This window comes from Rhinoderma darwinii, chromosome 2 (assembly GCF_050947455.1).
Source record: "Rhinoderma darwinii isolate aRhiDar2 chromosome 2, aRhiDar2.hap1, whole genome shotgun sequence".
Taxonomy (NCBI): Eukaryota; Metazoa; Chordata; class Amphibia; order Anura; family Rhinodermatidae; genus Rhinoderma; species Rhinoderma darwinii.
The window spans coordinates 180,665,024-180,677,975 of NC_134688.1; the positions used below are offsets into that span (position 1 = coordinate 180,665,024).

Consider the following 12,952-nt stretch of genomic DNA (forward strand, 5'->3'; position numbering starts at 1 on the left):
TTTCACAGAATGCAAATTCCAAGAACAACATCTATGCAGACATTGAGCCAGCAAGGAATTCTGGGAGTTTTCGGCTCTGAAGCCTACATAATTGTAAATGCAACTCTGGACTATAATACAGGCTATAAAACTCAGGAGCAGTACAAGATAAGTAACACAAAGTGTTTATAAGGATACTCAAGTTTTTATGTAGATTTACTCTATATGCAATCTATAAAATGGCGATCAAAAGAGAACATATGTTTTAGAATTATATTACATCGTATTATTGTGATATTTACCTCTAGGCATGGTGCTGGCTCTGGTAAGTGACTTAAACAATCCTTCATTAGCTCCACAACTTCTGAACCTAAGTTTGAAGTAAAATGTTTAAGTCTATTTGTATTATACATTTTCTTCTGCCTTTGTTTCGTATGTCTAAGGCACTGTTCTCATCTGCGCCGTGGCTTCCCTTTATAACAGAAGCCACGGCACATTGCCGGTTCTGTTGCATGACAGATGACAGCAGTGCCCGACAGACCCCATTGACTTATAATAGTTCTGCCGAGGTGTCTGTTGTTGTGACGGGAAAAATAGTGCTGCACGCTGTGCTATTTCTCCTGATAAATTGAACACAATATGTGACGCAGATGCGAACATAGCCTTAAATGCATATAAGTCATCATACCAAAATATAAGCAGTAAATATCACATTTTAAGTCAAATTTGACAATTTAATTTTAATGTGTTAAATGTCACACAGATGTCATATGTGAACAAGATCAGAAAAATATTTGGACAAAAAAATTGTCATTTTCTTATCGCAGATCTCACCTAACGTGGGAAATATGTCAGATTCTCCAAAGTTTGTATCGTCCACAACTTGCTCCTGTAACTATTGAAAAGATTATATTGTTTCATTTAGAATAAAATTACAAGCAGCAATTGTAGAGCTGTGTCCTTTTATGAACAACATATTTGAACAACATATTTGATTTACAAGCATTAGAACAGTGGTTCTGCACACCCCAGCTCTACTCCAGGCAGGGATTTTCGATAGATAGATAGATAGATAGATAGATAGATAGATAGATAGATAGATAGACTACAAGCAGGGGTGAAAATATAGGAGGCGCAGAGGTAGCAGTTACACCCGAGCCATGCAGTCAAACTGGGCCCAAAAAGTTTCTCTGGCCCATATGAAGTACTCTAAATGAAGTGTAGTAGTTTGGGCCGAGGAACAGATTTTACATTGGAGCCCAGGAGCTTCAAGTTACAAATGTTTTTATTCTTCCATTGTTAATTGAAACTAACAACAATGCTGAACTTTGCAATGTACTTTGTATATAAATAAATTCCTGAAGCTAACATTGTGAGGTGTATTACTGTATGGACACATCGTTGCTTGCCTGCCCATAAAGCGGAATATGAAACAGCTTTATTCTTGGCTTCACTGTCCATACAGCAACTATCACAAAATCCTGTCTTAGAGATTCAATTTGTAAATAAAATTCATTATAAAACGTATCCAGATTTAGGCATTATGCACAAGTTCTTGTTGTAGTATGTTGTATACATCTATAATATGAGCCTCCTATGGGCTCATATTGTACCCCACGGCATGCTCCATCTTAGTCAATATTAGAAAGATTCAGTTTGTTGCTCTAGTCCTGTATCTGCATACATTGATCAGCCATTGCATTAAAACCACCTGCCTAATATTCTGTAGGTCCCCCCTCATGCCGCCAAAACAGCTTTGATCCATCAAGACATGGACTCCACAAGATTTCTGAATGTGTCATGTGATATCCAAGATGCTAGAAGAACATCCCACGGATGGTGATTGCTCATGGAGTTGAGATCTGGGGCATTGAACTCTAAGATATCTGGTAAAAAACCTTTGAAGGTGTCCTGTGGTATGTGGCATTAAGACGTTAGCAGCATAGCCTTTAAATCCTTTAAGTTGCGAGCTGGGGCCTCCATGGATCGGACTTGTTTATAAAGCACATCAAGTCGATGCTCGATTGGATTGAGATCTGGGGAATTTGAAGGCCAATTCAACACATTGAACTCTTTATTATGTTCTTTAAACCATTCCTGAACATTTTTTTCAGTGTGGCAAGGTGAATTAACCTGATGAAAGAGTCCACTGCCATTAGGGAATACCGTTGCCGTGAAGGGGAGTACTTGGTCTGCAACAAAGTTTAGATAGTGGAATGTGTCAAAGTAACACCCACCTGAATGCCAGGACTCAAGGTTTCCCAGCAAAACATTGCCCAGACCATCACATTGCCTCTGCCAGATTGCCTTCTTCCCACAGTGCATCCTGTGGCCATGTCTTCCCCAGGTAAGCAATGCACAGGCACCCGGCCATCCACAGGGTGTAAAAGTAAAACACGATTCATCAGACCAGGCCACCTTCTTCCATTGCTCCATGGTCCAGTCCTGATGCTCATGTGCCCATTGTAGGTGCTTTCCGCAGCATTGGCCCTTGTAAAAGTCAGTTAGATCTTTACGCTTGCCAATTTTTTCTGCTTCTAACACATCAACTTCAAGATCGGACTGTTCACGTGCTGCCTGATATATTCCAGATAATCAATGTTACCCACTTCACCTGTCAGTAGTTTTGATCTTATGGTTGATCTGTATATTCTGGGCAAGGCAGAGTGGCTTGTTGCCCCCACCAGCACCCTGTACCCGGGGGAACATGTTCCCCAGCTCTGCTCTTGAAAGAGGCAATAAGAAGGTATCTACATTTTTATCAATGGATTGTGATAGATAGGAATCCAGAGAAAAATCTTGCAGGAAGTAAATAGAAATGTCATCAGTTTTATTTCCTGCCACTTATTAGTGATAAAAAACAAATCTAAGGATCTGCTAGAACAGTTTGAAAATAGCCTAAAAGTACTTTTGTCAATGCATTCGGGAAAAATTACTACATTTTTAAAGATTATTGTTTCCATTCTAAGAAGTTAATGTGAACCCTACTTACATGCTGCACCTCTCCCCTGATCAGTATATCAAGCTGTGAACACAGTGTAAACATTTCCAGTGCCACCTGCTTACAACTCATTTGTATTGGCTGCAAAGGTTTCTTCACATTGACAATGACTATAAAAAACAAAAAGATTGTTAAAACAAAGCAACTTTATTTACACCCAGAATTCAAACCATATTTTAATAGTATTGCAGCAATAACCCGAGAAAAGCCTCACTACTATTATGGGCCAAAACATTGCATTTGTAGTGGTATTTGGACAATAAAATACATATTTTTGTATTGGACATGGACGTGTGTGCTGTCGTACAAAGGTGATTACAAGCATTGTAGCAATGTGTCTTATAAGGGCATAGAAAGAAAAGAAGAAGCAATACCCCCAACTTCCTGGGACTAACGTGTTCATCTATTATTCTCCCCTTACATCTGCCAGCACTTGTAGGAGACCCCTGGGCTAGTTACCCTCTTCCTTGCCAAAATAGCAGTGTACCTCCTTTGGGGAAGATAAATACCTCCAACGTGAGCCACCCCCACTTTCCTGCACAAAATGGGTGGACAATGGCACATCCTAGTGATTTTTTGGTGCCCTTTTTAGGGGACCCTCTAAAGCAGAGAAAGCACTTGAGAAAGTATTGTTTGATGCAATAGGTGTTTTTTTTGGTTTTTTTAAATGAATATAACACACCGCCAATTCTAGAAGGTGCACAGGAAATTATTAGGCAACGTTTTGAGTGTAATGATACTCTTCTTTAGGACTTGCAGGCAATGCAGGAACATGTATGCACCTACCGATAATAAAAAACAGTAATTGCGTCAAACAACCCTTGAGTGCTGTCCCTGTCTTTCGACTATTTTCCATATATTTCCTGGGACTCATAGCACACAAGGGCCTATGTCTGTGGTGTATACACCTATCCTCTAAGGCTTGTTCATGATTATTGCCCTGTGTAAACAGGGCAACGATCTGTCGATGAACAAGCAAATGCTCGTTTATGCTGCATGAAATATTATAGTTGTCGGCAGCACATCCCCCTGTGTAATCAGGGAGATGTTTTTGCCGACATGATAGAAATGTATGGGGACAAGCGCTCCTAGTAATGATCGCTCGTCCCAAAACATTGATTTTTGTGAAAGAAGAAAACGAGTGCCATTCAACAAGCTGTCTAGTTGATCGGCGCTCGTTTGCACAGCCCATATCGGGCCATGTAAGAGGACTCTAAGTAAAGGAGATAGTTGGAGTTACTTGTGCCTAATTTAGTTGAGCAGGTGTATATTTGCATAATTTCACCTATTTTTTTAAATAAACGATCAGAACCACTGCTGTGCAGTACCTGCACCTTTTACGGCACCTTCATTCTGAGGGTTAGTAACACCTCTTGCACACAACCGAGTTCGGGCCGAGAAAAACGGTCCGAGTGTCAGCTGCATTTCCCAGCCAGACCACGGTAAAGTTGAACGGGACTCCTGGCATCATAGACATTTTATGATGCTAGGGGTCTCTTCCTCCCCACGTAACTTCTGTTCCGTACTGTATCATTTTGTTCAGTACGGAACAGCAGTTCCGTGGGGAGGCAGAAACTCCTAGCATCATAAAATGTCTATGATGTCAGGAGTCCCGTTCACCTGTACTGTGGTTGAACCGGGAAATGCAGCCGACACTCGGTCGTGTGCAACTGGTGTAAGGGTTCCAACAGTTGTACCCCCCACTGATTAGGACGTTATGGCATATCCTAGTAAAATACTGTATTATCACATTTAATGGTGGGAAAATCCCTTTAAGGGAGCACTTGAAGCTGAGGCATGCACTGTTTAGAGAGATTGAGGCACACGCTGTTCAGGGAACCTACATTGCTTACTCTCAGGAATATTGGGCTAATAAAAACAGTAATGTGAAAATTACGTGAAAAATACTAGTTTAGAATTCCCTCCAATGTGTCTGTGAATATCTTCTTCCTTTCGTTTAGGGAGGGTGTACCTACTTTAAGAATTAGGATATATGTATATACCAGGCCCCTTAAGTAAATTTTTATGGGAAAGTAATGTTGAAAACATGTGACAACAAGTTTAGGTAACTTAGACTAGAAATAAAGTACTACTGTACAGAAGTTACATATCGTCTAAAACAAGTCTCAAAACATAAATGACATAGCAGGTACCAGAATAAACCTCCCTAAATACAGGATGACCAAGGTAAGATATTTGCCCACCGAATGTGTTCACACAAGGAATGAATTGTTAATAATACAATAACATTCCGCAATGTGCTTTTTCATAAAAACAAAGAAGACACAATGGCATGACATATCAAAATGCAGAAAAATACAAAACACTAAAACTAGAATCAGATTGTCTACCTTTGCTACTTGAGTGATAGAGGCAGGGTTGGCGCAGGGGCTGAGACTGGCTCACAGCGGCCATCCTTAAACCAGACACAAAACACAGTGACAGACGAAAAATCCTTGCAAGAAGGGCATGAAAGTGATGGGGTTTATGCAACACATCACCAGAAATGCTGTGTGTATTTTGTGGCTGAGCATGTAGTAACAGCCGGATGATGCTGCTGAGCTGGATGCTGGTCAGCCAATGGCTGCTCATCTGCAGAAGACATGCTCTGTTCTGAAATACATTTGCTTTAGAACAAAGGATTATACATGAAGCAGCAGGAGAAGCAGTTCAGCATATAATGCTTTCAACATTAAGCAGTATAGTCTTTTGTTTTCTGTTTTGTTTTTTTGCAGAAAATGCAAGAACGCAATTTTATTTTTGCACATAGAAGGGTGATAATATCTTGCTCTCTATGCTAATGCGTTAAGACCATTTAGATTATAAACTCTTTAGGGCAGGGACCTTTTTGCTTTTGACTCATAGTCTGTGTTAACGCAATCATGGGCCAAAATATATTAGACTGAAATTTGTATTGGGTATGTTAACCGATACAGGCCCTCCAGTGATTTATCTAGTTCCAAATCATAGGTAATCGATATATCATAGATGCTAGGAGTCAGACTACCCCTTCCCTTATATTAAACAAACCTCTTCTCCAAGGCTAAGGGTATGTGCACACGGTAGCAGGCTTTTACGTCTGAAAAGACAGACTGTTTTCAGGAGAAACCAGCTGCCTCGTTTCAGACGTAAATGCTCCTCCTCGCATTTTGCGAAGCTTCTCTGACAGCCGTAAATTTTGAGCTGTGCTTCATTGAGTTCAATGAAGAACGGCTCAAATTACGTCTGAAAGAAGTGTCCTGCACTTCTTTTGACGAGGCTGTATTTTTACGCGTCGTTGTTTGACAGCTGTCAAACGACGACGCGTAAATGACAGGTTGTCTGCACAGTACGTCGGCAAACCCATTCAAATGGATGGGCAGATGTTTGCCGACGTATTGTAGCCCTATTTTCAGACGTAAAACGAGGCATAATACGCCTCGTTTACGTCTGAAAATAGGTCATGTGAACCCAGCCTAAGAGTCAGACTGACCTCCCTTATGGTGAACATTGTCCTTCTCTTTTTAACTGGTTTCCGACCGCTGGCTGTTTTTACGGCCAGCGGTCAGGGTCCTTAAAACCCACGCCATAGACTTTTTATGGCGCGGTTTATAACTTGCTGTCCGAGCGATTAGGCAGCTGACTGCCGGGGACCCTGAGGAGAGGATAGAAGCAGCTTTCGCTGCTTCTGTCTTCTCCAATCTCTTTTAAACAGCGCTCAATACGCGCTGTGTATAGAAATAGAGGCATCGGCCGCGCCGCTGTCTCTATTGGTCCCAGTGCCGTTGGTAGCAGACTGCTGCTGGGTCTAACTAGACCCAGCACAGCCCTATTAGTGACAATAGTCACTATGAGAGGGCTGATTTCGACTGCAACTTGGGCTGCTGTGCAGCCCCAGTTAGGGTATGTTCACACGCAAACTCAAAAACGTCCGAAAATGCGGAGCTGTTTTCAAGGGAAAACAGCTCCTGATTTTCAGACGTTTTTTGAGCAACTCACATTTTTCACAGCATTTTTTACGGCCGTTTTTGGAGCTGTTTTCAATAGTCTATGAAAAACGGTTCTAAAAACGTCCCAAGAAGTGACCTGCACTTCTTATTCGCGGCCGTTTGTTTACGCGGCTGTTTTTCAAAACGGCCGCGTAAAAAAATGGCCCGTAGTTACAGAACGCCGTTTTTCCCATTGAACTCAATGGGCAGATGTTTGGAGGTGTTCTGCTTCCGATTTTTCGGGCGTTTACAGCCCGAAAAACGGGCAAAAATAGGCCGTGTGAACATACCTTTACAGTGGAAAAAGATGGTGTAAAAGAAAGAAAAAAATATATAAAGTTCCCCAAAGGTCTTTTCTGACCTTTGAGGGACAGAACATAGTAATAAAAAAATAAAAGTAAAGTAAAGTGCAAAAAAATGAATAATAAATACACATAAAATACCCACCCCCAAAAAAACTTTCCCAACACCAATCATTGTCGTAACGCTAGCCCTGACCTACTGACACTAATATAGACATGTAATATATTAAAATTTACGGTAGACAATGATGATCACAAATAAAAGGTCTATTTTGGGTAAAACTATGTTATTACCAAAAAAAATAGCTGAAAATGAAAAAACTTAGTTTTTTTACTATTATTTTCAAACATTAAGCCTAAAAATTCTAAAATAGCAAAAAGAGAAAAAAAAACCTGCATTGTCTACGGAAAAAACATCGCAAAAATCACGTTGCTAGCCCAAAAAAAAAAAAGTTATCGCCATTTAACTAACGCGTGCTAAAAATGGCTAAACGGTGTCTGGTCCTGAAGGCTCAAAATAGCCCAGTCCTGAACTGGTTAAAGCAATCATAACTTTTTATTCTCAAAATGGCTCCTTCAGGCCACAAGATGGATTCCAACTATCCAAAATGGTCGCCACCATACAAAATGGAGTCTATGCAAGATGTAATCATTTAAACATTTTAATAACTTTCACATTTCCCACCTTTTGTTTATTTGAGGACATTTTGCATCCAAGCCAGGTACTTAACCCCTTCCCTCTTTGGCTGTTTTTGACCTTCCTGACAGAGCCTCATTTTTCAAATCTGACATGTTTCACTTTATGTGGTAATAACTCCGGAATGCTTTTACTTATCCAAGTGATTCTGAGATTGTTTTCTCGTGACACATTGGACTTTATGTTACTGGCAAAATTTGCCCGATACATTCAGTATTTAATTGTGAAAAACACCAAAATTTAGCGAAAAATTGCAAAAATTAGCATTTTTCTCAATTTAAATGTATCTGCTTGTAAGACAGGCAGTTATACCACACAAAAATGTTGCTAACTAACATCCCCCATATGTCTACTTTAGATTGGCATCGTTTTTTGAACATCATTTTATTTTTCTAGGACGTTACAAGGCTTAGAACTTTAGCAGCAATTTCTCACATTTTCAAGAAAATTTTAAAATGCTATTTTTACAGGGGCCAGTTCAGTTGTGAAGCGGCTTTGAGGTCCTTAGATATTAGAAACCGCCAAAAAGTCACCCCATTTTAAAACCTGCACCCCTCAAAGTATTCAAAACAGCATTTAGAAAGTTTCTTAACCCTTTAGACATTGCGCAGTAATTAAGGCAATGTAGAGGTGAAATTTACAAAGTTCATTATTTTTTTCCAGAAATTCATTTTGAATCCATTTTTTTTGTACCACTGAATGTTTTACCCAAGAAATGCAACTCAATATTTATTGACCAGGTTCTGCAGTTTTAGGAAATATCCCACATGTGGTTCTAGTGTGGTAATGGACTGAAGCACCGGCCTCAGAAGCAAAGGAGCACCTGGTGGATTTTGGGTCTCCTTTTTATTAGAATATATTTTAGGCACCATGTCAGCTTTGAACAGGTCTTGTGTAACTAAAACAGTGGAAACCCCCCAAAAGTGACCACATTTGGGAAACTACACCCCTCGAGGAATTTATCTAGGGGTGTAGCAAGCATTTTGACCGGCCAGTTTTTTTGCAAACATTTTTGAAGCTAGGCCATGAAAATGAAAATCTACATTTTTTCAAATAAAATGTAGGTTTAGCTAATTTTTTTTCATTTCCAAAAGAACTAAAGTAGAAAAAGCACCACAACATTTGTAGAGCAATTTTTCCCGAGTAAAACAATACACCACATGTGGTAATAAACGGTTGTTTGGACACACGACAGGGCTTAGAAGGGAAAGAGCGCCATTTGGCTCTTGGAGCTCAAATTTAGCAGGAATGGTTTGCGGAGGCCATGTCACATTTGCAAAGCCCCCTAGGGGACAAAACAGTGGAAACCCCCAACAAGTGACTCCATTTTGGAAACTATACCCCTTGAGGAAATTATCTAGGGGTATAGTGAGCATTTTGACCCCACAGGTTTTTTGCAGACATTTTTGGAAGTAGGCTGTGAAAATGAAAATCTACATTTTTTCAAATAAAATGTAGCTTTAGCTAATTTTTTTTCATTTCCACAAGGACTAAAGGAGAAAAAGCACCATAAAATTTGTAAAGAAATTTCTCCCGAGTAAAACAATACCCCACATGTAGTAATAAACGGCTGTTTGGAGACACGGCGAGGCTGAGAATGGAAAGAGCGCCATTTGGCTTTTGGAACTCAAATTTAGCAGGAATGGTTTGCGGAGGCCATGTCGCATTTGCAAAGCCCCCTAGGGGACAAAACAGTGGAAACCCCCAACAAGTGACCCCATTTTGGAAACTACACCCCATGAGGAAATTATCTAGGGGTACAGTAAGCAGTTTGACCCCACAGATGTTTTACAGAACTTATTGGAAGTAGGCCGTAAAAATGAAAATCTACATTTTTTCAAATAAAATGTAGGTTTAGGTATTTTTTTTTCATTTCCACAAGGACTGAAGGAGAAAAAGCACCATAAAATTAGTAAAGCAACTTCTCCCGAGTAAAACCATACCCCACATGTGGTCACAAACATCTGTTTGGACACACGGTAGGGCTCAGAATGGAACTAGCACCATTTGGATTTTGGATAGTGTCTGGGCGCCATGTCACATTTGCTGAGCCCCTGTAGTACTAGTACAGTGGAAACACCCCAAAATTGACTCCATTTGGGAAACTGCACCCCCTGAGGAATCATCTAGGGGTATAGTGAAAATTTTGATCCCAAAGGTTTTTTGCTGAATTAATTAGAATTAAGCTATGAAAATGAAAAATAATTTTTTTTTCCAACAAGATGTAGTTTTAGATCAACATTTTTCATTTTTACAAGGAATAGAGAAGAAAAAGCACCCCAACATTTGTAAAGTAATTTCTCCAGAGTACGGTAACACCCCATATGTGGTTATAATCAGCTGTTTACATATATGGGAGCATTCAGAAGAAAAGGAGCGGTATTTATCTTTTGGAGCGTAGATTTTTCTGGAATGGTTTGCGGACGCCATGTTGCATTTGCAAAACCCCTGATGTACCAAACAAAAGTGACCCCGTTTTAGAAACTACACCCCTAAAGGCATTTATCAAGGGGTGTAGTGAGAATTTAGACTCCACAGGTGTTTTTCAGAAATGAATACGCAGTGGATTGTGCAAAGTGAAAATTGCAATTTTTCCACTGATCTGCCTATTCATCGCACAATATGTTGTGCGCCTAGAGAATCTTACCCCATAAATTGTTAAGCGGGTTATCCCGGGTATGGTAATGCCTTACTTGTGGCCATAAATTGCTGTTTGGGCACACTGTAGGGCTAAGAAGGAAAAGACCGCCATTTTGAGCATGGATTTTGCTTGGTAATAGTTCTGTTTGGGGTTTTGCTGGTATTTCCGTTTATAATGTGGTGGCATATGTAATCTGTGCGGAGTACATCAGGGTATATTTAATCTGTGCGGAGTACATCAGGGTATATGTAATCTGTGCGGAGTACATCAGGGCATAATACGAGGGTATAATAATGGGGTAAAAATTACAATTATCCATAGATGTGGGTTACGCTGTGAAGCGATCCGTTATGCACAGGCCGGTGTCACACTGATAAACGGTTTTCTTTCTTATCCCCCTTTTGTAACTCTGCACCTTTTGGGGACTTTTTCTCCTTCGTAGTTTGGGAAATATTGCTGGGAAAGTTTTGCGCTGGTATAATACGGGTGCCCTCGCTTTCAGCGGATGTGCTATGTTCCTTCCCTTTTGTAGTTCCTAAATACTAGGGCCCTGAAACTGAAGGAATATTCCCCTCCGGCCTGCGCATTGAGATGGTTTTTCATCACCGCATTACTAGTGCCGTAACTTTTTTGTTTTTCAGTTGATTGAGCGGTGTGCGGGCTGGTTTTTTGCGAGACGGGCTGTAGATTTTATTGGTACCATTTTAGAACACATACGACTTTTTGATCACTTTTTATTTCATTTTTTGGTAAAGGAAATTACCAAAAACAAGCAATTCTGGAATAGATTTTTACTATTTTTTTTATCGGCATCCACAGTGCGCCCTAAATTACATGTTAGCTTTATTCTGCGGGTCGATACGATTACGGCGATACCAAATTTATATAGTTTTTTTTATGTATTGCAGCTTTTGCACAATAAAATCACTTTTTTTATAAAATCATTTGTTTTCTGTGTCGCCATATTCTAAGACCCATAACTTTATTATTTTTGCCTGCACAAAGCGGTGTCAGGGATTATTTTTTGCGGGACGGATTGTCGTTTTTTATTAGTACTATTTTGGAGTAAATGTGACTTTTTGATCACTTTTTATAGCATTTTTTGGAAGGAGATGTGACCTAAAAACAAATATTCTGGCGTTGTTTTTCATGGGTTTTTTTTTACGGTGTTCGCCGTGCGGGATAAATTACATAATTATTTTGTAGTTTGGGTCGTTACGGACGCGGCGATACCAATTATATATAGTTTTTTTTATGTATTGCAGCTTTTGAACAATAAAATCACTTTTTTTATAAAATCATTTGTTTTCTATGTCGCCATATTCTAAGACCCATAACTTTTTTATTTTTGCGTGCACAAAGCGGTGTCAGGGATTATATTTTGCAGGACGGATTGTCGTTTTTATTAGTACTATTTTGGAGTAAATGTGACTTTTTGATCACTTTTTATAGCATTTTTAGGAAGGAGATGTGACCTAAAAACAAAGATTCTGGCTTTGTTTTTCATGGTTTTTTTTTTACGGCGTTCACCGTGCAGGATAAATGACATAATAGTTTTGTAGTTTGGGTCGTTACGGACGCGGCGATACCAATTATGTATAGTTTTTTTTAATTTTTACGGTTTTTCCCATAATAAAAGACTTACTATGGGAAAAAAGTCAGTTTAGCTTTATTTTTATTTGAAATGTGTGTGTTTTTATTGTTTTACCACATTTTTATTATCTTTTTTTTACTTTTCTGACTTGTCCCACTAGGGGACATGAGGGCCTGATGCCCAGATAGCTACTCTAATACACTGCACTACATACGTAGTGCAGTGTATTAGAGCTGTCAGTTATTCACTGACAGCAAGCCGATGAGGACACGCCGCAGGCGGGTCCTCATCGTCTCCCGTACAAGGCAGACTCTGACGCCATTTTCTGGCGTCCGATTGCCACAGCAACCCAGCGATTGCATCACTGGGTTGCCGGTAGGGTGAAAACCTATCAGATGCTGCGCTCTATTGAGCGCAGCATCTGAGGGGTTAATCTGCCGGATCGGAGAGTAGCTCCGGTCCTGGCAGTTACAGGAGGGTGCCAGCTGTATAATACAGCTGTCACCCCGCGGTGATGGTGCCGGCTCTGCTTCTGAGCCCGCACCATCACTGCGCCGTACATATACGGTGCTTTGCGGGAAGCACCTCCCGACAGCGCCGTACATGTATGGCGCTTTGCGGGAAGCACCTCCCGACAGCGCCGTACATGTATGGCGCATGTCGGGAAGGGGTTAAAGGACGGCTTATCCCCCTTTGTGGACTTCCTTAACCCATATTCATTTCACGCATATAATATACTTGATCAAAGGATCCAGGCTGGTGGGTAATTA

The 12,952-nt window shown here is 40.2% G+C and overlaps 1 protein-coding gene across 1 annotated transcript in view; it reads right to left on the bottom strand.

Annotated features, from left to right (window-relative positions):
* LOC142740880 (uncharacterized) overlaps positions 1-5,563 on the bottom strand; it is a 43,618-nt gene extending 38,055 nt beyond the window's left edge. The window contains exons 1-4 of the mRNA XM_075850301.1: positions 5,332-5,563; positions 2,972-3,090; positions 814-874; positions 282-349 (exon numbers count right to left, since the gene is read on the bottom strand). Coding sequence (XP_075706416.1) covers positions 282-349; positions 814-874; positions 2,972-3,090; positions 5,332-5,395 — 312 coding nt within the window. The 5' untranslated portion in view covers positions 5,396-5,563. The remainder of the gene's footprint in view (positions 1-281; positions 350-813; positions 875-2,971; positions 3,091-5,331) is intronic.
* Between the last annotated feature and the right edge of the window lie 7,389 nt (positions 5,564-12,952).